General features: G+C 43.1%; 2 protein-coding genes across 3 annotated transcripts; one reads left to right on the top strand and one right to left on the bottom strand.

Annotated features, from left to right (window-relative positions):
• Nucleotides 1-94: 94 nt before the first annotated feature.
• LOC135499992 (sacsin-like) lies at nucleotides 95-19,954 on the bottom strand. The gene is made up of 8 exons (XM_064791082.1): nucleotides 19,843-19,954; nucleotides 17,514-17,660; nucleotides 16,791-16,901; nucleotides 16,427-16,574; nucleotides 14,427-15,708; nucleotides 13,818-14,086; nucleotides 2,235-13,234; nucleotides 95-1,803 (listed from the first exon to the last, which is right to left on the bottom strand). The coding sequence occupies exons 2-8, from the start codon at nucleotides 17,604-17,606 to the stop codon at nucleotides 1,519-1,521; spliced, it is 13,188 nt and encodes a 4,395-aa protein (XP_064647152.1). The 5' UTR covers nucleotides 17,607-17,660; nucleotides 19,843-19,954; the 3' UTR covers nucleotides 95-1,518.
• Nucleotides 19,955-21,663: 1,709 nt separating this feature from the next.
• Nucleotides 21,664-26,095, top strand: LOC135499709 (neuropeptide SIFamide receptor-like). 2 transcript variants are annotated; one of them, XM_064790643.1, is made up of 2 exons: nucleotides 21,664-21,844; nucleotides 22,130-26,095. In XM_064790643.1, exon 2 carries the CDS (start codon nucleotides 22,220-22,222, stop codon nucleotides 23,225-23,227), a length of 1,008 nt encoding a protein of 335 aa, XP_064646713.1. In that variant the 5' UTR covers nucleotides 21,664-21,844; nucleotides 22,130-22,219; the 3' UTR covers nucleotides 23,228-26,095. The 2 variants fall into 2 exon arrangements, with proteins under 2 accessions (XP_064646713.1, XP_064646714.1); XM_064790644.1 differs by having other exon boundaries at nucleotides 21,691-21,725.
• Nucleotides 26,096-27,579: the final 1,484 nt, after the last annotated feature.

Below are 27,579 nucleotides of genomic sequence, written 5' to 3'. Positions count from 1 at the left end.
GTAGTAATTACACCCGGATGAGATGGCTGTAATTCATATAACTTCCCGATGTCAATCCCGAACTTCTGACGATGAAAAATGTACAGTCAATAACTAAAACTAAATTTTCCATTTATTCGCAACTTGAAAATTGGAATGAGTTGGCCTGATACATGTACAGTATATTTTCTAATGTGAGGACGAAAACATGTCGACTGTTGCCGATATATACATGTTCGCATGCGCACATAATTTATCTGATCTCTCCCTTTCTCGCCTCCATCCTGAACTTTGGGCGAACAATCGGCACGAACGACTAACGTGTGCGAGGGGAGGAGGATACGACCGACTCTGGCTTTCGAGGATGTCTTGCCTTCAAACCTGACATTGCTGAATATCATGATTCGGTGTAGACCGAACAACAAAGCACCAAATATAGTGGTTGTTGACCAATTGGCCTCAGATACATACGGTACATACCTATAACTGGAAAATAATGTAGGCAGAAATTGTTTGGAGTGGTTGAATTTTAAAGGTCACCCCCGTTTGTTCGAAGTTTTGAAATTTAACTTGAATTTGAAAATTTCTAATCGTGTAAAATTCAACAATACCATTGTCCAGACTGATATACAAATATGTACTATAAATGCCAAATTTCATGTTTTACCTGTGGCACAGGTAAATACAATAAGACAAATAGGGTAGACTTTTGAGAGTTTCAACTTAAGTTGAAAATCAAGTATCCACAGACAATGAAATTAGGCAATGTGAAACGGGTCCGTTACTGAGATAGTCCTGGGGACAATAATAATAATCACAACGAGCAAAGGCGACACTAAAAAAGTACACAGCCGAATATTTCCATCAAAAATCCATACAGAATCTATTTTCACACAGAAATTTCTTTGCACAATATCGTCATAGAATTTCTATATAATGATCTTCACAGATTCTTTATGGACCTTTCATCTGATTCTATATAATATTGCAAAGGTATTTTGATGCATTTTTTTGTTTAGGTTTTTCTAAATATATTTTATCCACCCGAATAAAAAAAGTAAGGTAGAATGGGGTAAATGTAGCCCCGGTTTAATTGTAGCCCCTGCCTATGATATTGATTGATATCCCAATGCATCAGAGTGCAGGGGCTACAAATAAACTGGGGCTACAATAACCCCATCATCTACCCTAAATGTACATGTAACAGACATGAAAGGAGAATTCAACAGTAAATTGTTCACGCAAAAGAACTTGACTATACACATCTACGTGTATACATTACCACGGTGGGTAAAGGTATTGGTTTACCTTTGTAACACAATAGAAATAAGACCCTCCTATTACAGGGATGGAGGGGTGCAATCGGATAACAATACTAAATGTGTGCTTTAACGCCCCTCAAAATGGACTAATCTTTTGCCTGTTTCTTTTGTGTCGTCATTCCTCTCCCTGTAAGCCCGTGTTTTTCTTTGGCAAACCGATACATTTACCCACGGTGATTACTCATAAGGAAACACAGCCTCGTCATTTGCTAGTGTATTATACCCCCATGACGAAGTGCCCCACTCGTTGTACCAATCTTTCCGTCAGTCCGTAGATCCTGGAGCAAGTCTCCTCACCGTATAGGTCATGGGGGATACGTGGAAAGGACAGGCGGTCGGGGTAGCGTAGCTTCATCCCATCTCCTAGCTCCTGGGCAATCTCGTCAGCGAGGCCTTTGAGGGTTTCATCACCATGGAGTTCCGCAATGTCGGGGAGGTTGTGGTGCTTGAAATGCGGGACATCCTTCATAAAGTAGGCGGATCTTAGAGCCTTCTCGGCTGCCTGAAAACCATAAAATATCTAAAATGAAAAAGCTATCGGTACTCCTTAGAAACAAAGCGGTTGCCCTGATCACACGCTGCCATTGCGAGCAAGTCCCCGTGGTTAACGAATCTAATGCCTGTGGGAAATGATTGATCAAACCGAAACAAATCTGATGTGACATGTTCATGAATCTGCAAAGTGATCGTAATGTCTCAAAACACTTCGAAGTAAATGAAAGTATTTTTCACGGGGGAGGGGGGGGGGGGGGCATCTTGAGTGCTCAAACTTCGCTTCTTCAAAAAAAATTAGCTGATCAAGATTTCAAGAATACAATTTACATATCTCTGTTGTAAATTGAGGAAAGCATGTCCAGCCATGTGAGGACAGAAGTGAAGACTAAATTCCATTTTAATCATCGGCTTCAACGTATTTTTGAGATGGTCCCTTACCTGGTGGCATTTGTAGAGTGCCCATTCGTACGCCCTGCTGGAACCATCATGATCATGCTTCGATGCCTTGAGGTCCATCTCCGCCTGACGATACCATCGCTTCGCTTCACCTGGCTGTGGATTCCTAGCCCAACCTCTGAAGTAACTGTAGTCAGTTGGGTCACTTAGACCAGCCCTGGCGGACGAGTTGGAATCCAACCATTGTCTCTGTTGCTGGATATCTCGGCTCTGTTCTTGGGCTCTGCTGCAAGCATATCTTGATATATGCTCAACACCATACCATATCGTACCCCCGGATCCGCTGCTATTCGTTTCTGAACGATTGCTGTCAGTTTCTATCTGTGCAATTTTGTTGTCAAGGAATTTCAGTACCTCGTTTGCAGTGCCTTCATGTCCAGGGTGCTTTCCAGGCTGCCATTTCACGATGAGTCGTTTCAAGACCCGGTTCCTGTCCTCTATCGGTAGCTTGTAGAAGGCATAGTCGACGTCTGCAGCCACTTGACATTTGACCTTTTCAAGGTCATATTCTTGGTCTTTTGGCGCGCCGTCTGCAGTAACTAAAGCATGGCATGATAGTTTGTACATCGAAGAGGAGGAAGTGGTAATCTTTCCATTGCCTGTGTCTATCTCGTACATGCGGATAACCTGATCTTCAGTGCCTTCTTTAGGCCCAAGTGCTTTCACAACCTTAGCGTAGATGTAGGTAGCTTGTCCTTCAAGTCCAGCATTGAGGGGGTCATCTAGCTCGAAAGCGATGTATTCCCCACTGAAGAACTGTAGGAAGTCGGGTGCCAATAAGCAGTGTTTGTTTAGGGGGAGGTAGTCACCTAAGATCGGCCCCATCTTGCTTCTGATGCGTGATGACGCCCTGATGCCATTGTCATCAAGCAAAGCTTGGATTTCGTTGTATGGAGTGTTGAACAAATCTTTGATGATGTCCAAGGTATCTGGACGAAGTGTCGGAAATGATTCTTTGATGATGCTCTTCAAGAGTTTAGTATATTCCCTAATATCCCGCGTCGATGAGTGTCCTTGTCCAATTCTATCCTTAGCAACATACACCATGCATCCAGCACCAGAGGTCTTAACAAGAACACTCTGCGCGTCATTGTCTGTCCCTTGAATTATGCCTCCTTCTCTTTCTTTGAGGATTGTTGCCACCCTTTTGACAACTATGAACTGAATCTTTCGCATATTGTTTTCTAGCTGACGCCAATATTCTTCATAGCGGTCACCATAATCCTGCTCCAAAGCATCGGACGTAAGCAGTTGAGTGAGCCCAGCCTGGAATTCATCATTCGCGATACGATCTTGAAACCAATTGGATGTGTTATTATCCAATAAGTCCATGGGTTGCATGCTGTTTTCATCGATAACCTCAACCAAGACTTCAGAGAGATCCTTTGGTCGCAGCGCCTTCGGAATTTTCCGTAGGTGCTTAAAGAAATTCCTTCCATCAAATGGATCATCCGGTATCAACAGAAGATGATATGGCAAGTTGGCATTCTGCAATCGGCGTTCCCAACCAGGCTTATCCACGCAGTATAGATCAGTTGAAATCTCGAGTGTATTTTTCTGGCTGAGGAGATACAACGGATGGTCGCAGTTTTCTGGGTTGTTTTCACTCAGGAAGAACAGGCTTCTCCTGATTGCACAGGTAGCTGCTGCCATTTTGTTCACATCTGACTCTAGGTCATTTGTTCCCAAATCTTCCTTAATCATTTTCAAGACAAGCATGTAGTGGCGGTGATCCGGTTCTATTTCAACACCAATATGTGTCAGTACGTCAATGTATTTCCTCAGCTCACATGGCAGGCTGTACAGATAGGGTGGGAGTTCATCACACGCTGACAGGGACACCACAACCTGTCGAGGATGAACGAGACTGTCGCAAGCATTTAGCCACACGCATGGTTCATTGGCCAGGTTTTTCAAACAACGTGATCCTTCTGTCTTCATCGTTTCGCAGAGGTATTCATAGATTTTGTTCATCACACCAGTGATAGTGTCTGGTTGTTTATGGCGAAGGTTGAGTCTTGATATGTGTCTTGTCAGTTTGATGCAGTGGGCAAGAACTGTTGTCATCGTGACTTTACTTTGTATTCCAAGAGATTGTTGAAGTTTCTGAGCAGTCAAAGGTCCGTCCTTCACAAATTCAGCCCCCATCCACGCAGGTAGGATCTTAGCAGAGGTCCAACACACTTCGAAACTGGAATACATCACACTATTCTGGAAACAAGTGAAGACCATTTTCTCTGGATCCTCTTGGCAAAACTGACAATGCAAGTTTGAAAATTTCACAGGAACAGACTCTATCGGTACGAAGGCAATGTCCTTCAGTTGGAAGAGTGTCGTTTCCTCCTGGTTCCTTAATTCTTCGCAAATAAGTCGTGATCTCATTTTTGTTATCTCCTTTGGATTCGTCTTGCCTTCCTGCTCCACTACCCCCGCGTACCTTACTAGGTCTTCAGCAGTCACTGTGGCCCTGAGACCACACAGCTGTAAGAACGCCAGACATTCAATGTCACAGAACTCCTTCGGTGGGAATTTTATCTCCATGGCCTTGAACAGCGGGACATTTGGGCTGAAGAACTCTTTTGCAAGCTGCAAGTCTCCATTCGAGTTCTTCAGGAATGGTAGCTTCTGAAGTGAAGCTAACAAAGCCTTGTATTCATTTCCATCGCTGTTCAAATTTCGTATGACGGTCGTTCGAATGAAGTCGAGATGTTTTCGTTGTTCATCCTCACTCAGGAAGTGTTGGAAATTGAACTCGGTAAGTATCAAGGTCACATACAGATCAACTTCAGACTTCTTGACTGCTCCAAGTCTGCAGAGTAATTTGTCAACATCAGTGGCTGTTTGAAAGATGAATTTCTCATGTGTGTCCTTGGAATACCAGTTATCTAAACCAGCTTTTGGTATCCCGGTTGGAACTAAGTAGCATCCTTGACCACTTTTGTTAAGGACAGACACAGTGACATTCACAAACTCGTATATTGGCAGGTCTCTCAAACGGACAGCCTCTTCGTTCGTACACTGATTCTTGAAGAAAGCAGTAAAGTACTCTCTAAGCATGTGTGCATTCCTTGTGTTCTCTGTGACTTGCTTTAGGCGGCTAACATCGGACTTATTCTGCAGACGACACCAGAGTGCATAAAGCACACTGCGGGGATCTTCCATGTTTGAGGTCAATTCCTTTGGCAGTGCTAACAGTGACTTGTATGGATACGTTCTGCCAGGGAGATGGTCTTTATCTAGCTTAGGGATTCCTGCCTCCAGCAACTTGTCACGAACGTTATCATCCTTGTACAAGGTAGCAACACTTACACTTTCACTCATTACACACTTTGCGCACTCAAGCTGGTACAAGAAATGTTTTCGTTCTTGTCTATCATGTGCTGGTACGATGCAGAATGGCTTCAAAGGTGCCAGTTTCAGTCGGTGTAAGGCCTCCCGGTCTCCGTTTTTCTTTCTACATGCCTCATTAATCTCACTGTTGATCAACTCCCAAAGTTCCTCTATCCATTTCTTCACCGTCTTGTCCGTGTCAGTGGTTGGATTCCATTCTATCCTATTAGCGACCTTGAGATGTTCCTTACCAGGTAAGAGCAGTGGTGTCAGGTCTTGGATTGTGAGTTCAACTAATGCCAGTGGTTCCTTGGTGCGAACATCTGAGGGAATGGCAACAAAAACATCCCTATTCACAAATCGACTAGCATGATCCGGTGCAAGTGTATCAAATCTAGGGTAAAACAGTGCCGTAGTCACTGAGAACTCCTTAAGCAGCCCATCACCAGTCACGCACAGAGGCAGACCTTGTAAAGACTTGATATTTTCGTTTGAAGCGTTTGAACTTTTATAACAGTATTTGATCACTGTCACCACCGATTCGATATCTTCATAAGGTGACTGACAGACAGGCTGGGGAAGACCTTTCAAAGTGCAATCAGTGTAGGCCTTGTAGTTGTAGAGGTAGTCCAACACTGTTATTGGTTCAACTTTGCGTACACCTATCTCCACCTTCTGAAGCGAATCGTAGATGAACATCGGTGAACAGAGCAGGCTGAAACCTAGTCTACACAAGATGTTCGTCAATGAATGTACCTCATCTCTTTCCCCGACTGTCACAGTTTCGGTTTGTTGTGTACCAGTCCATCTAGGACCCCTGTACGTCGTCGGTTGGCACTTGGTGAAATGTCGGATCACAGATGAAGGACTGAGATTATCAAAGAATGCTTCTCCTTGCACGCAGTGAGCAATGTTGAACCACCTTGTTTCAACATAGCCTCCAGACACCACTTGTACCGCCAGACATTCTATCTTGCGCTCATGCAGAGCTCTGTAAAAATTGTCGACAAGCTCAAGAAGATAGTGCTTTTTAACCTTTGATCTATCGGGAAACATCTTGAACAGCTTCTTAAGGTCGTTCACAGTAGCCCCTCCATCTTTGAGCTTTGCACACTGATCGCTTATGAGGGATACATATGCCTGGGCTACAATCTTCTCCATTATGAGGGTGTTCCATTGGCCTTTGAAATTTGCGTCATCATCCCAGAGTGCCCGGCGAGCAGAGTCTAGCACAAAGTGACCATTGACATGGACGGGGAGTTGGGTGTCCCCACGTGAAGGCAATGGAAGAAAGCAGAACAAATTTCGTCCTTTTACCTCTTCTGTGCTGCTCAACAGAATCGCAGCACCTCCCCGCGGCAGTAATGCCAAATCCTTCGAGGCCACTGCTTGCAGAACCTCTGCTGGTATATCAGATTGCTTAAATCCGATGCACTGACAGACTACCCAATTTTGTGATTTGCCTTTCGAATCTTCCATCGACAGAGTATAGACGACCTCTCGGTACTGTACATCTCGTAGAGACTTGCTTCCATCAGTCAAGCGTTCGCCAACAGACTTTACATACTGGTTGAAGTCACTCAGTGCAGCCTGGTCTTGGTTGGATATAGTAACAGTAACGGAGTACATGTAGCTCCAAGGAGCGTCACCAATGCTTTCTAGTGTAATACTGCGCACCGAATTGACAAATAAGAGACTCTGAAACACTTCTGCTTCAAATGACCTCAGTAACCGTGCTGCATCATCGACTTCAACATGTTTCTTAGAGATTTCAGATTTCTCTGCCATTTCTTCACTGCGGAGAGGTAGCCGGAATAGTGTCCCTCCCTTCAGATCAAACTTGTTTTCAAGATACCCAGAGAAAACATCAGCAAAATCATCACGAACTGTCCTGAAGTGGTCGCTCTGATAGAGTTGACCAGGACTCTCTACACAAACTCCAGGTGCAAATGTCAAATTTGGATCAAGGACACCAAAGGTCTTTCCAATTTCATCACCGTCAGTCAGAAAACTCGGCACATCAGTGAGATGGTAGACACTGTTGAATCCAATACCATACTGCCCGGTCTTTGCTGGATCACTCGACTTCGCCCCTTGACCCAAACTACAAATGCCCTTGAGATCTTTCTTTGTGAATGGCTTGTTGTTGAAGACGCATAAGGCAGGGCCCTGGAGCTGCTTCCAATTATCATTGAAAACCTTCTCGTCTGGGTGATTACGTCTGTCTAAAACAAATCGAAGTTCAGTTGCACCAGCATCATCTGCATTTTGCAGAAGTTCTTCCAGCACACCTTCATCGGATGGGTAGTTGTTTAAGATGTTCCTTATACGTCTCGAGAGTGGCTCACTTTGTCCAAATGGCATACCAGAGCCTAGTTTGCTCAAGACGTTCTCACGATCTGACTTTACCCCTAGAGCTTTGGCCACTGTGAGTGGTATATCAGGATGAACATAATGCAACTTCTGTTTCCCCACAGACTGGCCTAACCATTGCTTATGTGTCAATTTCTCATGGTCATTACCAAGTGCATTTAAACACAGTTCCTTTACAGGTAGTAGTTTCCATACTCCTCTATCATTTACCTCAGAGGGCAGTTGAACGCCTTTTTCAGGTTTTAAGTTCAATTCCTGTAGTGTTGTTTTTGTTTGACTAAGGCAGTCACAGAGGTTCTCAGCTATTTCTCGCACAGTTCTTACTCCAGTGTCTGGAGCAATGCGCTGTAAGGCATCTATGTAGTCTGTAGCATGGAACTGTTCCTTCACCCCAAGTGCCTGAAGCAGTGCTGGCCGGTAGGTTAGAGGATAGGGCAGAACGTGCAGAAAATTCGATACAAGTTTCCCACTCTTGGCACAATATTTTGGATGCATGAACTTGTCTCCAGTATAGAGGCATGGAAGTTCTTTTAGCTCATTCTGTACCATTGCTGCATCAGTAGAGTTTCCACAACGCTCATCCAACTTGCTGTACACATCATTACAGATTTCCTTCACTTTGGATGAGTTCGAGCCATTGGGCTGAACAGTGGCCAACATCTTCAACTGGATGATAAAATCATCTAAGGAGAGGAATCGTTCCTGTAACCCCAAGATTTCTATTAGCTTTGCCTTTGGACGAGCACCTCGCAACCCACAAATCTTCTCATCGACAATGTACCTGATGCTCCCTACCAAGTTTTTGCAATCAGTCGCGAAGGCATCGTCAGCAGACACTAGACCACCAGTCATGTCATCACCTTTCCATCTTATGGGATAATGCTCTGGCTTTGGAAGAACTGGCAGGAATCGAATCGTCTTCAGTTTCTCTAAGTGCACTTGGCTTGGTTTTTCCCCACCATAACACTGCAGTTTCTCTTCGACATAGGACGTCCAATGCTGCATTCTCTCTTCTCTCTGCCTTCCAGAGAGATTCCTCATGGATTCGGCGCGCTCTGTGACCAGGTCCCATGATATGTCATTGACATTCATGCCCAGATCCTTTAGAACTGATAGGGACTCATCTCCGCAGAAACCTGGCATCGGGAACACACCATCTGTTTCATTAAACAGGTTTGCCCGTCTGCCATTGGGACTTATCAACTGGTCAGGTTTTAGGAATGTTTTACCATTCGGCTGGACAGGAATACAAGGATACGCCTTAAGTATATTACTCAGCGTTTGGTCAGATTTTGCCTGCTGCAAGGCAAACAATAGTAATCTGGTCTGCTCTTGGTTGTCAAGCTGATGCAGGTATGGAAGTATGGCCTTCACGTACACTTCGGCACAGGTGAAAACCTTGGCATTGATATTGAACTTAGAGAAACCTTCCTTCAAGTTATTTGGCAGGATTGTTGCTGTAATTCTGTCCTGACTGGGCGTTCTTTCTAGGTAGAACTGAAGTCTGCACAAGAAAACTTCTTGCAGGTCAGAAGATGCAAGAATCTCATCCAAAAAGACAGCATGTTGATAGTCAAACCAAGAACTCCCATTAGTGAAGATCTTTGGAGATGTTGGACACGTTTGGCTGGCGAGCATCTGAAAGAAACTCGTATACACAGATTTAAAGCCCTCGTCTATGCTGCTGATGTCAGGCCACAGACTATATGGCTCATAGTCCTCGGTCACAATGTCTTTAATCTGTGTCAAGGCACCGATGTATGCTTCAGTGATGACGTCCCTTTTGAGAGCTTCATTCCAGGCACTCATCTTATTGTCCACTTTATCATCGGATGTGATCTTTACGATCTGACGTCGATCTGGCTTAATCGCAAAACTGCCGTTCACGATAACTGGCAATCCACTCCTCACTGACGACGGTAGGGGCAAATGACAGAAGACTGGCAATGAGGCTCCACTGCTGGTAACTGGCTTAAACCTCTGATCTTTCTTCTCTAGCTGGACAGCAATCCCTGCAACTGGTACATTAGACTGCAAAGTACTGCTTCGTGCGAGCGTCATGGATTCTTTGGTCCCGACACAATCATGAACCAGCCAGTGCACCTCATTTGTTTGTCCACGGAGTTTAAGCTGACATCTTGCATCGAGCTGTTGACATGTGTGCACTATAGATGTCCTACACATATCACTAGGTAGAGCCTTGCTTAGGTCTTTTACCAGGCATGAAGCAGTCTTCAGAATCGTTGGTTCTTCCTTTAAATGTTGTAAACATGGGAGAGGCCTCAGCACATTAGGTGTTGACTTCACGTGAAATATACGAACCGACTGCGAGGGGTCCTTTGCCGTCTTAGCTAGATGATGCAGTTCTATGGATTTTACACTCTGTGTAAAAAGAAGCAGATCGCTCGCCTGGTCAATAATAAGCTGAAACAACTCCTCGATGGAATCCTTAGTGTACGGCATACTGTTGATCTCACTCCTTGACCCAGCTTGTCGAAGTGGAAGTCTGAAGAGCGTACCACTGAAAGGACACTGTGCACCTTCCTTTGCAACCTGGCAACCAAAAACACCATGGTATGTTTTGAATTGATTGTAAAATTTCTTTCTGATCTGTGCACTTTTTCTGCTGCCAGAGAAAATGTTGATCTTCAATCCAGCATCATCTTTTGCTTTTGCTCTTCCAAGATGGGACTTGTGTGGATCAAAGATAACGATGGTTTCATTTGTCATGAAGCTTGGAACATCAGTGACATTATACACAACATTGAACCCAAGTCCAAACTTCCCAATTTTGTCACCTTCTGCCTCCTTTGTAGCCCCACTGAGTTTCTTGATGTTTTTCAAGTCTGTCGCTGAGAACATTTTGTCGTTGTAAACCCACAACGCTGGCCCCTGGCATTCTTTCATTCCTTCACCAAGTAAGCCATCCATTGCGTCAAGGTTTTCCCGCTCATCATACAAGAACTTGACTTCACAGGCCCCGGCATCATCAGCGTTCTGTATAAGTTCCTTTGGAATTGCCAAACCATCAGGATAATCTTGAAGGAGCAACCTCAGGCGCTGAGTGAGACTTTCCTCTTGCCCATGACCTTCTACGACAGGGATTCCCTCAGAGTCGTCCTCCAACAGTCTATTCAAGGACGTTTTCACCCCAAATGCCTCAGCGAGCTCTTTTGAAATGGAGTCATCGATGTAGTAGACAGCTTTTCCACTTCCAATGCCATCATCTTGCACGTCTATGATATCTCCAAAAGCCCAATCGTCTCCACAATAGGTACACTCTGATGCAGGCAACAGCTGTAACTTTCCGTCAGAGTTCCCTACCGGGAGGACGACGGTCTCCATGACATTAGCAGGTACCCCACTCGGGTAGAGGTCTGTTATTCTCTTCAATGCCTGCTTAACCATCTCGAGATCGTGTGAAACCCTTTCCTTGGAGACGGAATCTTGTGCATCGTACCATTTCTTAATCCTGAGCAGTATCTGGGGCCAGTTACACTCTACTCTCGCACCCATTGTCAGCAACCAGGGATGGATGTTGGACATTTCGTCGGGTATTCTATATGCATAGGGTTCCATGTTCTCTGGTAGGTCCTTCGAAACACATTCTACTGAAGTAAAACCATTGCCGTGCCAGACCCATTCTGTGAGACCTTCAGCGCTGAAAGCGGTTCTTACAGCAGGAGCACCGTAGTTTCGGAGGGTGTCATAAATCTGCTTCACGAATCCCATCAGGGCTAGTTTTTCTTCTGGTTTGTATAGGGTTACAATGTTCTTCAGGTGCTGTACGATCTTAGCGACAGGAAGACTGCATTGATCATGACCACAGATTGTTTCCAAAATTTTATCTGGCACCACCGATATCCTCGTGGACGGCATGGTGGAACCAACTACAGGAATCTGTGACGAGAGACACAGCGAATTCGGTGACTGGAACACGCCACTCCCGGCACCCCATGGCAAAAGGGATAGATAAGCAGGTCTTTCCTGCTGCACTGGTACCCACGAAAGGTTTCGAAGCTGCTGGCGAACTGCATCCCTCAGTATGATCCCACTTTCAATGACATCAGCTATTCCTCGACTCTTAGTCTCAAGTTGAGCCAATGGCATCCCACCACCGAGGCCTCTACTATCCCTGTCTACTATTTGGGCTGAGATTAGGACATCTTGGTCTACTACCATACTCCTTCCTTTAAGACCTAGGCGTCTTAACTGATCGATATAGGCGCAGTAGATTTCGGTCGGAAACCTATCTTCCCCTTGGAAGAAGTTTTGGAGGACGCTGTCGCTTGGATCAAAGCAATCTAAAGCCCTGTGGTATGTTCCCTGCTTATCTGTTAGGAACGCCAGCTGGATTAAACGGTCCTTAAAGGTAGAACTGTACTTCACATGCTGGTCGAGGTCCTGGAGAACGTAAACCATTACCTTCTCAACATCAGAACCACCAATCCGCCTCTGTGTGATTTCATCGAATAAGTGCTCTTCGAGAACCATCGTCTCGGTCAGTGTTTTGATACCAATGTATTCTGACATCAGCTGCACATCAAGAGAACTGATATCAAGGAGTTGGCACGGGCAATGAACGGGGATGGAGTAGCTTCTCATACCATTCTGTACCTCATTTACACTTGTGTAGTGTCTTGGTTGGTTCCCACTTCCATCTACAGTTTCGAACAACGCCAGCTGTTTCATGAACGACTTCCATTCGCTTCCACCCTTTAGCTCTGATCTCAGAGGTTCGAAGAACTGAAGGAATGCCAACCGTTCCTCCCTGGATGCATGATTGTTGAAGTTCCCAACATTTGAGCTTCTGTCTCTGCTGCACGCTGCCAACAGCGCCAACATGACCGACTCTGGATTCGGCTGGTAGACACAATGCTGATCGAAGACGTGAGGGTGCCGCATGATGACCTCTGGTAGACGATCCAGAAGAGTGATTTTAAAGTGCTCTAAAGCCGCTGCTAGATGATAAGGTAAACATTCATCGTGTAGCTGCTTCACAACACAAGTAGCACCGCCTGACAGTTTAGACAAGTGCAACTGTCCTGCTGTATTCGGAATTGGTAGTATATGCAAGTGTTTGACTTTGTTCAAGTGGTTGGGGTGGCTCTCAGACACTGAGACAAGAAAATGCCACAGATCATCAAGCCATGTATTGGTCAGGTGCTTCGCATCGTTGTCGCACACAAGAACATCTTTGTCTTTGCATCCTTGAGGGAATATCTGTGGAAGAAGTGTGAGGATGTCATCTTCTGTGCACTGGACAAGCTGTGTATTGCCTGTAAAAGAAACATTGAAGACAGAGCCAAATGATAATGCAAGGAAGGCTTAAAATACTTGGGTTATTAGAGCTTGAGAAGAGCCTTTCATGCAAAACACAATCGTCCATCAAACATACACACGAACTTTGTCTTGTATTGAGTCGCTTACTTGTTCTCGATGGAGGCTCTACCACCAAAGTAAGGATTGTTTACTATGGTGTCAACTCCAATAAAAGAGCCAGCCAATTTTGGCTGATGAGGCACTCTATATTTCGAACATCCTATATCTAATGCCAGAGGAGAAGACAATTTTACTCTCTATTTAACTTGCTGGCTGCTAAAAACCCGGCTGCATCGGACAGAGCTTATGGCAATGGCGCTAGAACCTTCGACCTTTTATTTACAAGGCAGGTGTCTTAACCACCAGGCTATCGGAATCGGTGTGTTGTATACTGTATGAAACCTTAAAGACATACCGAGTTCTTGAGGTCGTTTAGATCTAAATCGAGTTTAAAATATCACGACCCAGATATTGCACACAAAAGGGAACATTGAAGGTCTTTTCGACAAACACTTAACAACTAACCAGGCATTAGCTTACCTATCACGTCTTGTTGGCAAAGCATCACCTTCAAGGACTGGTCAATGTCGTTGCTCAAAAACTTGCTTTCCAAAGAGGGCAAGATCTTCTGATTCTTGTCAGTTGCGATGTAAATCTTTTCTGTCACGGCAAACGACCCGATGACTGTAAACGTGCCATCAGAGCAAGGGAGTAGTTGCAACCCATGAAGATCTTGAGGTCGGACTGCTCCTTTCCCAAGAAGATATTGGAGAAGCTCGAGCTTTCCTTGTCGGGAATATGACATGTAGCTATAGTCAGATCAAAACAGGTCTTTAGATGGAGAAGGCTTAAATTTTCGAAATCTGAATACAGGTGTATCTCACAAGAGCCATTGGGAGTGGGGAGGATCAATTAAGCTGGTTACCTTTTGATAATACGAGCTGTAGTTGTTGGAGAGAGAAACTTCATAGAAATGCAGGTATGTGGAAAGATATCACGTCGCCACCTGTTCAATGAATACTATAGTCTAGCTGAGAGGAATGAGTGTATTCATCATAAACTTAATACACCACATGTGTCATGTCGAAGTCATGGAGAGACACGATTTACAGTTTTGCCTTACTTCAAGAAAATATAAAATGTTCTCACCCGTCAAATTGTTTCATCACTTGGCAAACAAGAGTTGGTGTTGCTTCTTTAACCAGCTCGATGCAGGTAGACTTGATAGCGTCCATCATATGGGCTGGAATGCACACAGCATTCATCTGACATTCGGTCAAGAGCCGCACCAAGACGAGTCTTGTCTTTTCATCGATTTGAGGGGAGCACAGCACAGCATCTTTCACACCGACGTATCTGTTTACGCCTCCAGCAGTAGGGAGTATGGGCGAAGTCAATACTTGCTTCAGAAAAGGTGGCACGAGAGAACCTTTTAATTTTTCATCCACACACTCAGTGTTAGGGAAGGCATGACAAATGTCGTCAGGTTGGATATGTGGGTGTTGCGTTGCATCAAGAAGTAGTTGGGTGTACGCACAGGGAATGAGCTCTTCCAAGAGACACTGGTTCCACTTCAGATTATTCGACATCTTTTCATGGCTCTGTCCGGCTGTTGGCCACTTTACTTCACTCCTGTCAGAACCAACCACGAAAAAACTGTTGATATGAACAGGTAGGCCCGTTGGACTTTTGTTATCATGGATTGGGAGTGGTAGGAAGCAGAAGATGTGTCCATCGGGTTCGGAGATGCCCTGGGCATGTTTCACACCTAGAGGCATGGCAACGCCAACCAGCGGCAGATAACTCAGCCTTTCATCTACTAGGAGTTCCTTCATGCGTGAAGACACACCCTTTGCATCGTAGTAGTGGCAAACAAGGAAGCTCCGGGTATCATCAGCACATCCTGCATCACCAGCTGGCCAAGGAATATAGGTTTGGAGATCTATCTGATAGGTCAAATGACGCTGGTCTTCAACTAGCTTGTTCTCCGCCATGCCAAGTTCTTGAAAAAACTTAGCTCTGCGATTCAAAACGTCCTCATCCCTATTGATCAGGCAAATGCGAAACTGCAACCTTGGCGTTGGCTCATGTAACTCTCGTACATATACCTCTATTGACTCAAGGGACTTCAGGAACAGTAGGTTCATGTATGCCCGGTCCTTCAGCGAGTTAAACAAGTCCACAATCTTCTCTTCCCCATAGAGAGTCTTGGATATTTCCGATTCATGTTTCCGAAGGGGAAATCTAAACATGGTACCCTTATAGAGTCCATTTTCGTCAACTCCTTCATTGTATCCTTGGAACTCTCCTTGGAAACTCTGAAGCTCTGCAGGAAATTCAGAGTAGACTCTAGAGTGTTCGCCACATGGTAGTTTCTCCTTGTAGGGGCTTATTTTGGCAATGTACTTTCCACTAAGCAGGGTTGGTAACTCTGAAAATATCAATGGATTAGAATTATTACAACAACTGACCATGCGAAGTAAATATCATGAAACTATCGCTTTCTAAAATTCTCGTTTCAAAAATGTCATATACGGCATTTTGACATTTTGCTTTTTTTCTTACAAAAAAATTAATTTTATGCTTATTACTGATTAATTTATTTATTTTTTGCCCAAAATAAATAAAATTTTCTAGGGCCGGGTTTTTGAATTAAGAGATTACAAAATATTTTAAATTTGCTAATTGTTTTTGTTTAATGAAACTAGACTAGACAAATTTGGTCGTGACATAAAATAATTTTATCACCAATATAGATCATAAACTTTTGGAAAAAATATGTTCTTATCCATAAAAAATATGTATGAATGTAAAATTAGGTCAGGACTTTACCGCAAAGCCAATTGGGGTAAAGGCAACCCCTGTTCATCAGTATTGCACTGTCCCTAGCAGGCATTGTTTTAGATTCAGTGGCTTGCAGTGAATTGCAGGCATTATTATCAGAAGACATGCCACAACAAGATTGAGGTATGTTTTAGTGCATCTCCCAATATATTGTAAAAATGAGGTGATGATAGCGAAAAACAGTTGGGTTGCCTTTCCCCACGTTACCTCATACCCTGCAGATCAAGAAGAGCCAAATTCCCACTCAGGGTAGAGAGCTACGAATCCAGGAATCAGAGAGAAATGCCTTCAAAGAAATAGGTTACCTGTCATGTGAAAGATTGATTTGAAACCCTGTCCAAATCTTCCAACTTTGGTCCTGTCCGCCTGCTTGTAGCTCTTCCCCACATTGAGGAGATTCCTGAAGTCCTCATCTGTGAAGACGGCATCGTTATAGGCGTACAATGCCTCGCCCTACAAAATAAATGGAAATTGTTCAAGCACAGTCCAGTACGTATTCACTGCGACACCAAAGTGGCAATGTGACCCCATAGGTCCAGCTTTATCAGTCGCAGCTTGGCAACTGAGCCCAAGATGGTTGTCTTTATGAGCTGCAACAAAAAGATCTCTAAATCATCGTCACTCGTGCCAATGCTAACTGTGGACAGCGCTATATATCGTAAATTGTACCTGATGTTGTGCCAACGAAGGGTCCTGAAGTCCATCTATCGAGTAACTGTTCTTGTCATAGAGGAATTTGACACACTTGGCTTTGCCATCTTCAGCATTTTGTATAATTTCCTGTGGATAAATGAAGAATAAACACTTTGTATATTTCTTGGGTTATCTTTTGTGAAGTATGAAACTCTCTTCGTTTCAAACACTGGCCAGGGAAGTAAACGTTGTCAAGGAACCAAAAAAATCCGTAAGAGGCTGGAATGTGACATATGCCTACTAGCAGCTCTACCAGTCAGCAATTACGTACACGACAACACGCCGATTCGATGTTGGAGACCAATCTGATTGATGGAACCATTCTGACGTCATCACGTGGACCTCAAAGTCTGCTAAACCTAACCAATGACCGTTTCGACAATCAGCCTTGTCCTTCAACCTCCGCTCAGGGGCGTTGTAGTCGCCATTGTGGTTGAAATAGACGGTAACAAAACAGAACTACCCCAATCGAGGAGGAGGTTGCATTTAATAATATGGGATTTAACTTTCCCACGATGATACAAATGCAGCAATACCTGATATATTTTCAGTAGCCTGAGGGTGTGTGTAACGTTCGATCAAAATAAAGAATAGTGTAGTGATAATATCAGAAAATTACTTTATAGTGAGTGAAAAATAATAAGACACAAGCTACATGTAAATTGCCTCAAGTTTTAGGCTGGATGTGGTCTAGTTTACCTTCAGAATCTGTCCATCATCCGGGTATTTGTCCAATATCTCTTTTATCTTGCTTTGCAGTGTCTGCTGCCAATCCCATTGCAAATGGTCCATTTCGAAGAGTTAAGGTTGCATTCTGAGTATATACGGGAACCAATTATTCTAAAGCTGAAATTGGTATTTAAAATGCACGTACTTTAATGTACATAAAATTATGTCCTGTTCTTTAAACAGAATTGAAGTCTTTATGAATGCGGGACCAACGAATCTCTCTGGAACACCTATTTTGAACGGACAGAGCGTAGGCCTAATAATAAAACTTTCCATGAAAATGTCTCTCGCCACAGCTGTTAAAGCACCAGAGAAAACTTGCCGTTTTTGGCAGCTTTTGAAGACTGACACTACGATAACTAACTTCCTCGTAGTATGTTATCATGACAATCCAATGGGACACACCCTAAACATGCAGCGATCGGGAAAAACTGATATACGCAATGCGCTATACCAACTGTGTACATAATGACTGCCGTTGACTATTAGCGTCGCCTGGTGCTAGATAAACACACTAAAAATAGTGAAACCATAGATTAACAAATGTACGGGAATGGTGTAGGCCTTTATGGTCAGCTCTATGTCATTCCCTACCATTTCTTTATATCACAAATATACATGTACACATACACGTGTTGTCCTCATTACCAGCACAATTTTTCTACTAAAACTGGGCCTGTGAAAGCTGCTTTTGATAGAGTAAGAAATATCAAGTCGCCGCCGACTCAAGCAGACAGACAGATATCCAGCGACGTCACAAGTCCCCTTGAAAAAGCCTCTATCTGAGATCATGTAGTTTATCATGCTAGGCCTACAATTGCGCAATTGCGATGAACGACCAGTTTTATTATTGGCCGGGTCTATTTGGCAAGCCGCTCGCCGAACAGGCATCTTTTTTTGTCCTGTTTGGAGAGCCGCTTGCCAGGCCTAAGAAATGTTATCCAGCACGCAGATGTGTTTTCAGATAACCGATAAAGACGACAATGCGACTTGACATATAACCTTTATATATCAGTAATGCAGTCACGCGATCTCATGGTGCTCAATAACGATCTAATTTTGGATGGTGCGTGTTCGCCGAATGTCCGCGTGGAAAACGGCAGACATTAATGAAACGGTTCTAGGCAACCCCCCCCCCCCCCCCCGGTCAGTCAATTCCACCCCAGTAAAATAAACCCCTGTAAAATTGCCCCCCCCCCCCCCGTAAAATTGCCCCCAGTGAAAATGCCCGCTTTGGAGCTGAACTCTTCCTTAACAAAGGTGTCTAAGAGAAGCATGCGACCAGTCGTAGTGAACTCCATTTTTTCAAAATTGTCTATGGCTATGACTACAATGATCATGAAACAATGCATGATGGATTCAGTGAAACTCAAAGATTCCTTCATTGTAGAGAAATTGATCTTTCACCACCATGAAATGTATAGTACAGTGTGGATATTGATTTTTGGAACGCCCGATTCAAGTTTCGGAATCGAGGAAACCTTCCTGGGAAATTGCTATTTGAAACACCGTGGTGTTGGCAGACAGTTTGAACAGCCATCGGCTGGCGAGTAACTCTCAAAGGGATACGCAATTCGTAATCATCTTTGGTCAGGAAAACAGAACTTCAGTTATACACGTTGCCGTCGTAATATGATGCATATAAATTTCCTGAAACTTGGTATTAATAGTATATGTCTACAACACGGCAATGCTGACATTTCTATTCAGTACGTAGGCCTATTTTATTCTGAATCTCATGGTCTATAGGAGAGAGTGGGGCAAGTTGGCCCCCTCGGGTAATATGGCCCCCTTGAAATCTAAGCCATCCTGCTGCCATCCTTTTGACAAGCCTTGTTCTTCTACCTCTGCACAAGAGCAGACAGTAACAATATTGCGGCGGTGGCTGTACAGGCCATTCCCTGTGCAGTCTTGAGATCGAATATTTGCTCCACACCTGATCTATCAGTAGGTACCTGAGAAAAGTGTTTTTGTTCTGACACCCTTACTCACAAGTTTGAATGCTATTGCATGCTTCTTTGGGAGAAAACAGTGTCAAAAAGTGACAGCATAAACTTCCTGCTCGATTTGTTAAATTTTCCACATGGCCATTTTTATTTCAAACTTGTAGGTGAGGCAAAATGGCCCACTTTTGCTGGGGCTGACCCCACGCCATCCATAACTTGCCACAGACATTAATTTTGTAAGTTGCAGTAGGCCTACTAACTACACTAACTGACTGTAGAGTGTAAACCAGGATGTGTAAACGGGCATCGACTAGAAGGATTTTAATTTAAAAATATAACTCGGAGACACTTACAAGCCAACAGCGACCAGCACAACACATACACTGCGAGGGTTACCCAATAATAATTCGTCCTCAGCAACGTAGCGGATCCTCTTTCCGATCGTAGCAACGCATCTACCGGTTGACGCGAGTCTACTGCATGTTATGAGCCTACGGCCAATATATAATGTATTGTGTGTTTCGGATTCACCGAAACTATCACAGGTGTTTCGGATTCACCGAAACTATCACAGGAAAGCACGAGTTTTACCATCAATTTGGTCAATAAAATATCAACGAGTCCATCAATACTCCTTTGAGGATTTTAATTGATTTAATTTTAATTTTTAAGATTTATTAACTCAGCACCGCGGTCGGCAGGAGCTGGAACAAATTGTCCAGATTTTGCATCCAGTTAAACATGCGCAGTATACCTTTGTAACGGTTCGGTTACCTTGGTTATCAATGTGCTTGCTTAACGGGACGCTTGGATTCCCCGATTCAGTTTCAGATTCACCGAAACTATACCAGGAAAAGCATGTCCTTCACCATAATTTGGTTTTGTCGTTGTTAATATAAAGGATCGTTGATAAACATCAATGTGTCTAACAATTCTAACAATGTAAGAAGGGGGGGGGGGGGCTTGTGAGGGGGAAGGTCTTGTTGAATTGATTTTTTTCAGGTAAAAACATTGATCAATCAAATAAATATCAATGTTTTGACTAGACTATAAGCACAAGGGAGGGGGTAAATGCCATGTTCAAACTTCTTTTCAGGTAAAAACATTGATCAATCAAATAAATATCAATGTTTTGACTAGACTATAAGCACAAGGGAGGGGGTAAATGCCATGTTCAAACTTCTTTTCAGGTAAAAACATTGATCTATCAAATAAATATCAATGTTTTGACTAGACTATAAACACAAGGGAGGGGGTAAATGCCATGTTCAAACTTCTTTTCAGGTAAAAACATTGATCTATCAAATAAATATCAATGTTTTGACTAGACTATAAACACAAGGGAGGGGGTAAATGCCATGTTCAAACTTCTTTTCAGGTAAAAACATTCTTGTTAATCTTAGACCGTTATGGTCTTCCTGTAGATCACATACAGTGAACCATGGCAGATACTTGGTTGATTATCACCCTTGAAATGTTTCCGCATCTTCTGCGGCTTTCAAATAGCCCCAGGGAAATAACTCTAAGGGGTGTAATCTGGCGATTAGGCAAAGGAAAGGGAGGCCATTACTCGATGTCTTCATACAAGGACGACATAAATGCAGGGAAATGTGACCCATGCTGTGAGTTTTGGGGCTTCAAACTTCTGGCTGAAACCTCAGTACCCCCAGGAAGGAGATTTGAGAAGAAGAGGGATGGCGTTGAAAAGGGGGGGGGGCTAAAGTTGAAAACTGAACATTGAGCCTACTTCCTTTACATGACCATGCAACTCCTTTTAAAACAATTGAATGGCTAATCAAACTACTGAACTAATTTAGGGAAACTTTTCTTGAGACACCCGTTACATTGCATATAGGCTACATGTATACGCATATTATGTCAAACAACTCAACTCTCATAAATGACGAAAATAACCCTTAATCCAACTTATATATTTGAACTTCCATCACTTCCCCTGTGTTATAAAAATACCTCCGAATATTATTAAATGATAATTTTAGATAGTACGTATATTTTGCCAAGAATAAACCATTGTTTGATAGTTGACTACATGCAATTTTAGCCTTTGCTGATGAGCTGCTAATTTCACGCGAGATCACAAAGTCATCGCAGACATTACGCAGTGTTTATCATTCAAACGGCTTCTTGCCTCTCAAAGGCGGATTATTGACAGTTTTCAATCTGTTTAACATGTCGGCAGGTGTTGAAATGTACATAGAGCTGTACGGCATACATTGTACGGTATACCGTATATACATGCATATGGACATTCCGAATGTCATTCTGAACATAAGTGAATCTTTCACGCATGCGTGATTTCCATTTCTCACATTGTTTATGACTTTAAGAGTTGAGGTAGGCACCACCATTTTGACTAAAATCTTAAATCAGAAAGCAATTAGACCGCTATCAAAACGAAGCGAATGCCAATTTCAAGTAAGGGAATCTGATCTTTGTTTTCCCGGAGAACAGCCTCCAATGTTTTAAATGTTCGTCCACTTCATTTTGAAGGAGTTCTATGGCTTTAGGTTGCTTCAAGTTCTAGCCAAAATGGCGGTGCCTATGGTCAACCCTTAAAGTTGGATCGAGGATAAGTAGGAAAACTATACAATGTACCTTTATGTTTATGCAAATGCGCAGCAAAGAAGAAGTTCCTGGAGGATATACCAGTTCGAATTAGAAAGGGATGAGCTGCTGCGGCCATTATAGCATGCGTATCAACAAACAAGGATGAATACGTCTATAGATCTCAACGCAGGCTCCCGCACAGCGCCTGCTCAGGAAGAAGTGGAGGACAGCGAAGCCTTGCGAAATCTGATGAAAATATTATCCTTCACTGAAGGCTATGTCATCCTTAGTGTTCTTATTGGTGGCATCATCGGCAATGTCATATCCATCGTGGTCTTTTGGAGGACAAGGCGTCGCCGGGATGCCACAGTGCAGTATCTTAGCGTCCTGTCCGTGTCGGACCTGGCCGAGCTCATCACGTACGGTGTGCTAACAAGTTGGTTGACCTCGGGATTAAATCAGGTCACACATGGGGAATACTCCGTCAACTTATGGCTGATGTCAAACGTTTCATGTAAACTCCTCCCGTTTCTATCTCATGTCTTCGAATGTTTCTCCGCGTGGACGATCGTGGCGTTCTCCATCGAACGAGCAGTCATAGTTTGGTTCCCGCTAAAGAGACTATCGATAATCCCAAAGAAACGCAAAATCCTGATATCTACACTCCTTTTATTATCTGTGGCTGTGAGCATACAACGGCTAGTCTTATTCGAAGTCTATTTTAACCACTTTTACATCTGTTTCTATCTGGTTCCAAGCTTTACCCGAGTTGTTTTGTACCAAATCGACGTCATTCTCTACAACTACATCCCCAGTTGTCTGATTTTCATCAGCAATATCTTAATCCTGATCGGCATCGGACGGTCGAAAATCGACAAGACGGAAAAAATTACGAAGTCAGCAACGCAAGATCTAAGGGTAATTCTATCTCTCCTGTCGGTTTCGACCCTGTTTGTAATTTTTCTAACCCCTGCATCCGCCGCGTGGACGTATTATGCTCTGGCCCTTCGAGCGCCAGTTGTTGATGCCAAGTTCGTCAGGTTTCTTCAATATCTTGGAAAATTTCTCGCGCAGATTAGCCACCTCAATTATTGTATTAATTTCATCATTTACGGGTGTACCCTGCCCTTCTTTCGCGATGAGCTCAAGAAAATGTTCAACATTTTCTAAAAGGAGAAAGCTACAGGAAATCTAGTTTAGCTGGACTAAATGGTTGCCAGTGTGAGATGCATGTAAGCGGCCGTATGTAAGATCCATTAAGGGGGAGTCCGCAGATACAAAATAGACAGTATTGCACTGGCAGGATTGTATAAAACCATTCGCTTATACTGTAATCATACATCTTTCAAGTCATTGGACAATAAGCTGAGACTGTCTCTCCATGGGACATAGATTTCCTATCACACGATAGAAGTAGATGTAGCTAATAGAATTCGGTTTCCTGGAAAATAATGTACTTCTTCAGTTGTGTTGGATACTCGAGATCATCTGACATGACATTCGCCTTTAATGGTTTGCGGATGGCGCCCAGTAATGCCACCCGACACAACTCTTTCAGTGAGTAGCCAGTGGAGAGAAATTCCTTCAAATACTCCACAATGTCACCGCATTTGCGTCATCACCCTAAGGGCGAAAAATATAGTATGCAAATACACGGAAAGTTCGTTTCTCCTTGGTCCATTCGTAAATGTTATGTCCGCATCGTTTTGGGGTCTGGAGGGCGAACTACTGGTCAAATTTCTTTCAGGTTAGGTTTTTACTGGTCTTCACCTCAAAACCAACCCGGATATTTTCATTTTAGTAATCATGGTAACGAAATATTTTTTGTATGTATTTGTGTACATTGACGTAGTGCATTGAATTCGGACATTTTCCACTCTGTACGGTTTATTTCTCCACCAATCTGGATGAAATGTTCAGACATCTTTCTACTAGTGGTCTATTTAAAACTTATAACTAATGGCCTTGTGATCGCAGACACCATAAATACAGACATTCATTTATAGATTGCTACAGATATAGCAATAACAAATTATAACATTTTATAAGTTGACGCAGGCTACTAGAGAAGTACATGTAACATCGATGAGAATCCTGCAGGAACATGAAGATGATGGGAAAAGGCACCCGATCTGTAGAATACTTCTCGTTCTACGATATTGCAAAGGGTTCAAGTTGCTTTGTTCACGACGTGCAAGACGCCATCAATATACATGTCCTTTAATCCACCTTTTACCTGGCGATGTGACCTGTCTGCAACATCACCAAACAAACACTAGGTACTACCATACCTTTTTCACTTAGGTTTCCTTGTTTCTTCGGCCAAGTGCACGAATCACAGCGTTCTTATGTTTCTGCTTACACAGGTAAATATATGATATTTTTATGTTCAGAATACGTTTTGGACGTTCTTTAGCGATCGCATGACGTAAACGTTCCAATGTGAGAATTCGTGTGCCTCTGCATCCAAAAGCTTGGTGTTCCTGTACGATGTACAACGACACGTCTATAACAACGGCCATGTCAGTTCTGATTCAGGGGACGACTTTTTCTAGTCCTGACGTCAGGTCCTCGGATCTCGTGCTCGAGATCTACAATGTCATTCAGGGCTACCTCATCCCTGGAATTCTTCTTATTGGGATCATGGGGAACACCCTTTCCCTCGTAATTTTCATCAGGGCCAGGAAACGCGCCGATGCAGCAGTCCAGTACCTCAGCACACTTGCAATCTCCGACACAGGGTTTATTTTATTCCTTGGAGTGTCATACTGGATGTCATATGGCCTTGCTTACCTCACCAACGGCGCGCATTCATACAACTTAGTGACGTACTCAACACCAGCATGTAAAATAATGGGATTTCTAAGACACGTCTGGGAACTTGCTTCAGCATGGGCAATAGTTGCTTTCACTTTGGAACGAGTTTACATTGTGTGGTACCCTTTAAAGCGGGCGGGAATAACTACAAAGAAGCGAACAGTTATAATAATCGCCATTTGGGTCATGTCTGCCTGTCTGAGTATCCATCGATTGGTGTTAAATGATGTTTTAGGAAATTCTAATTGCTTTTACAACACTTCTTTTGCAAGCAAGTTTTGGATAATTTTGTTCGACGTGACCATTTACAACTATATTCCGTGTTTCGTCATAGTCATTTCAAACGTTCTCATCCTTCTTGGAATACGTTTGGCCAATACGTCCTTAGATTCAAAAGTTGTTTCCTCGAGACATGATCAAAATTACAATCGTCTGATCGTTTCTTTGTTGTTGATATCGACATCCTATGTTGTCTTCATGACGCCCCTCTGTGTTTCTGGAACTCACCACTTCTATTACTTAAAAACTGCAGAGGTCGTAGACCCCAAATATAACCAACTATTCTTCTACATCCTGACCTTTCTTGAGCAGTTTAGTCTGTTGAATTATTGCTTCAACTTCATCATTTATGGCTGCACTTTGCCATTTTACCGGAAAGAAGTGTACTGTTTGCTTTCACTGCGCATGCGTTAAACTGCTGCTCATGGATACAGCGACTCCACGCAATTCGTTTCGGCTTAAAGGGGGTACGCCGTTCGTATGTACTCATGGGTCAGGAAGCGAGAAATTTAGTCACGCACAAAGCCGTTGTACAGTTATCATGACTTTGCATGCATTTTTGCTGCAAATTGGTATCTATCGTTAGTTGTATAGCAGCTGTCAAATTAATTGCAATGTTGAAATTTATAATCAGTACGTATTGGCGTATTGGAAACTTTCAAATTACGAATTTCAGATTTTTAACGAATGTCGTAAGCCTTTAATACGTCGATTTGAAACTGAACCAGATTTTGATAAGGATAAACCTATTGTATGCCTCGTTGACGAGTGTACGATGACAGGCTTTTGCCCACTCATTGGTAACTTGTCAATACATATAATGTAAAATTCAAATCATTGACAGAAGAAAACAAATACTCATCAATGGGGGTGCAGAACTCCAAAGGGAATCCTCACTGAGTAAAGTAGCAGAATCGTTTCGAGGGTTGAAAAAAGCCAACTCAGTTACATGTATGTTAATTTTTATAGATGCTACCTTTCCAGAGCAGAAAATAATTCATTGCTTCTTCATAAAGAAACCTTGATTTAGCATTAGCTTGTTTTCGATTGATCATGATGTATTTATATACACAAATATGGACTCGCAAGAGCGGCTTTAAATACCGTAGAGAGATTCACAAATATCAATGCTTATCATAACAAGTTGACAAATTCTGCCGTAGCTTGATTGAGTTGATGTTCGGAGATTAAAATCATCGGATAGCAAATCACTAACACTGGAAAGCTTATCCTTAACAACGGAACTATTTCAGCCCATCAATCGTTGTGACAGGTAGTGGAATGCTGCGGTGATCGTGAGTCGATTTCGCCACAGACGTGTTGATACTTAATATGTACGTTTTCCTTCATCTGAGGTTGTCCACTGTAACATTGAGATCCTCCAAAACTTCACGAAGTACGGTCTGCTTTTTTTACTTCATCAGGAATGCTTCTGCAAGTTAAATTACTGAGATTTTCAAGTCCCCAGTCATCTTATAGCCTGATCGAAAGGTGGAAGAATAGCCTGAAATGAATGTGGCGAATGTTCATCTCTCCACCCACTTTGTCGATGATTTGTCAATTTTGATCATCGAGGCCTAAAAAACTATTTTGACAATTTGTGAACAAAAATCCATTTCTATGCCTACTTCAAGGGCTCTTCTTTCCTGTAATTCAACAAATTACAAATGTCCACTGTGACACTCTGTACTAAAAGTCATACAAATTACAAGTGTTCACAGCGACACTTTGTACTAAAGTCATACAAATTACAAGTGTTCACAGCGACACTCTGTACTAAAAGTCATACAAATTACAAGTGTTCACAGCGAAACTCTGTATTCAAAATCATGAGTAAAAAATCATAGATTATATAGCATTTTCATGTGTTTACTGCTGATGCACCTCATGATTTGGCTGGTTGTTGTCATGTTATCGAGCAATAAACCATCCAAAGCACTGCAATGACACAGTCAGTGCCTGGCGTCACGTCCTCGAATCTCGTACAAGAGATCTACAATTTTATTCAGGGCTACCTCATCCCCGGAATTCTTCTTATTGGGATCATGGGGAACACCCTTTCCCTCGTAATTTTCATCAGGACCAGGAAACGCGCCGATGCAGCAGTCCAGTACCTTAGCACACTTGCGATCTCCGACACAGGGTTTATTTTATTCCTTGGAGTGTCGTACTGGATGTCATATGGCCTTGCTTACCTCACCAACGGCGCGCATTCATACAATTTAGTAACGTACTCAACACCAGCATGTAAAATAATGGGATTTTTAAGACACGTTTGGGAGCTTGCTTCAGCATGGGCAATAGTTGCTTTCACTTTGGAACGAGTTTACATTGTGTGGTACCCTTTAAAGCGGGCAGATATAACCGCAAAGAAGCGAACAGTTATAATTATTGCAATTTGGGTCATGTCTGCCTGCCTGAGTATC

This window comes from Lineus longissimus, chromosome 15, assembly GCF_910592395.1.
Source record: "Lineus longissimus chromosome 15, tnLinLong1.2, whole genome shotgun sequence".
Taxonomy (NCBI): domain Eukaryota; kingdom Metazoa; phylum Nemertea; class Pilidiophora; order Heteronemertea; family Lineidae; genus Lineus; species Lineus longissimus.
This window is presented reverse-complemented; position numbering and strand designations above follow the sequence as displayed.

Excerpts from the sequence above, each read along its gene's own strand:
- LOC135499992 (XM_064791082.1), bottom strand. The coding sequence starts at position 17,606 with ATGGACCATTTGCAATGGGATTGGCAGCAGACACTGCAAAGCAAGATA. Across the intron at positions 16,902-17,513 it reads ATGATGGACAGATTCTGAAG|GAAATTATACAAAATGCTGA; the intron begins GTAAACTAGACC and ends ATTTATCCACAG. Across the intron at positions 14,087-14,426 it reads GTGATGAAACAATTTGACGG|CTACATGTCATATTCCCGAC; the intron begins GTGAGAACATTT and ends ATCTGACTATAG.
- LOC135499709 (XM_064790643.1), top strand. The coding sequence starts at position 22,220 with ATGAATACGTCTATAGATCTCAACGCAGGCTCCCGCACAGCGCCTGCT.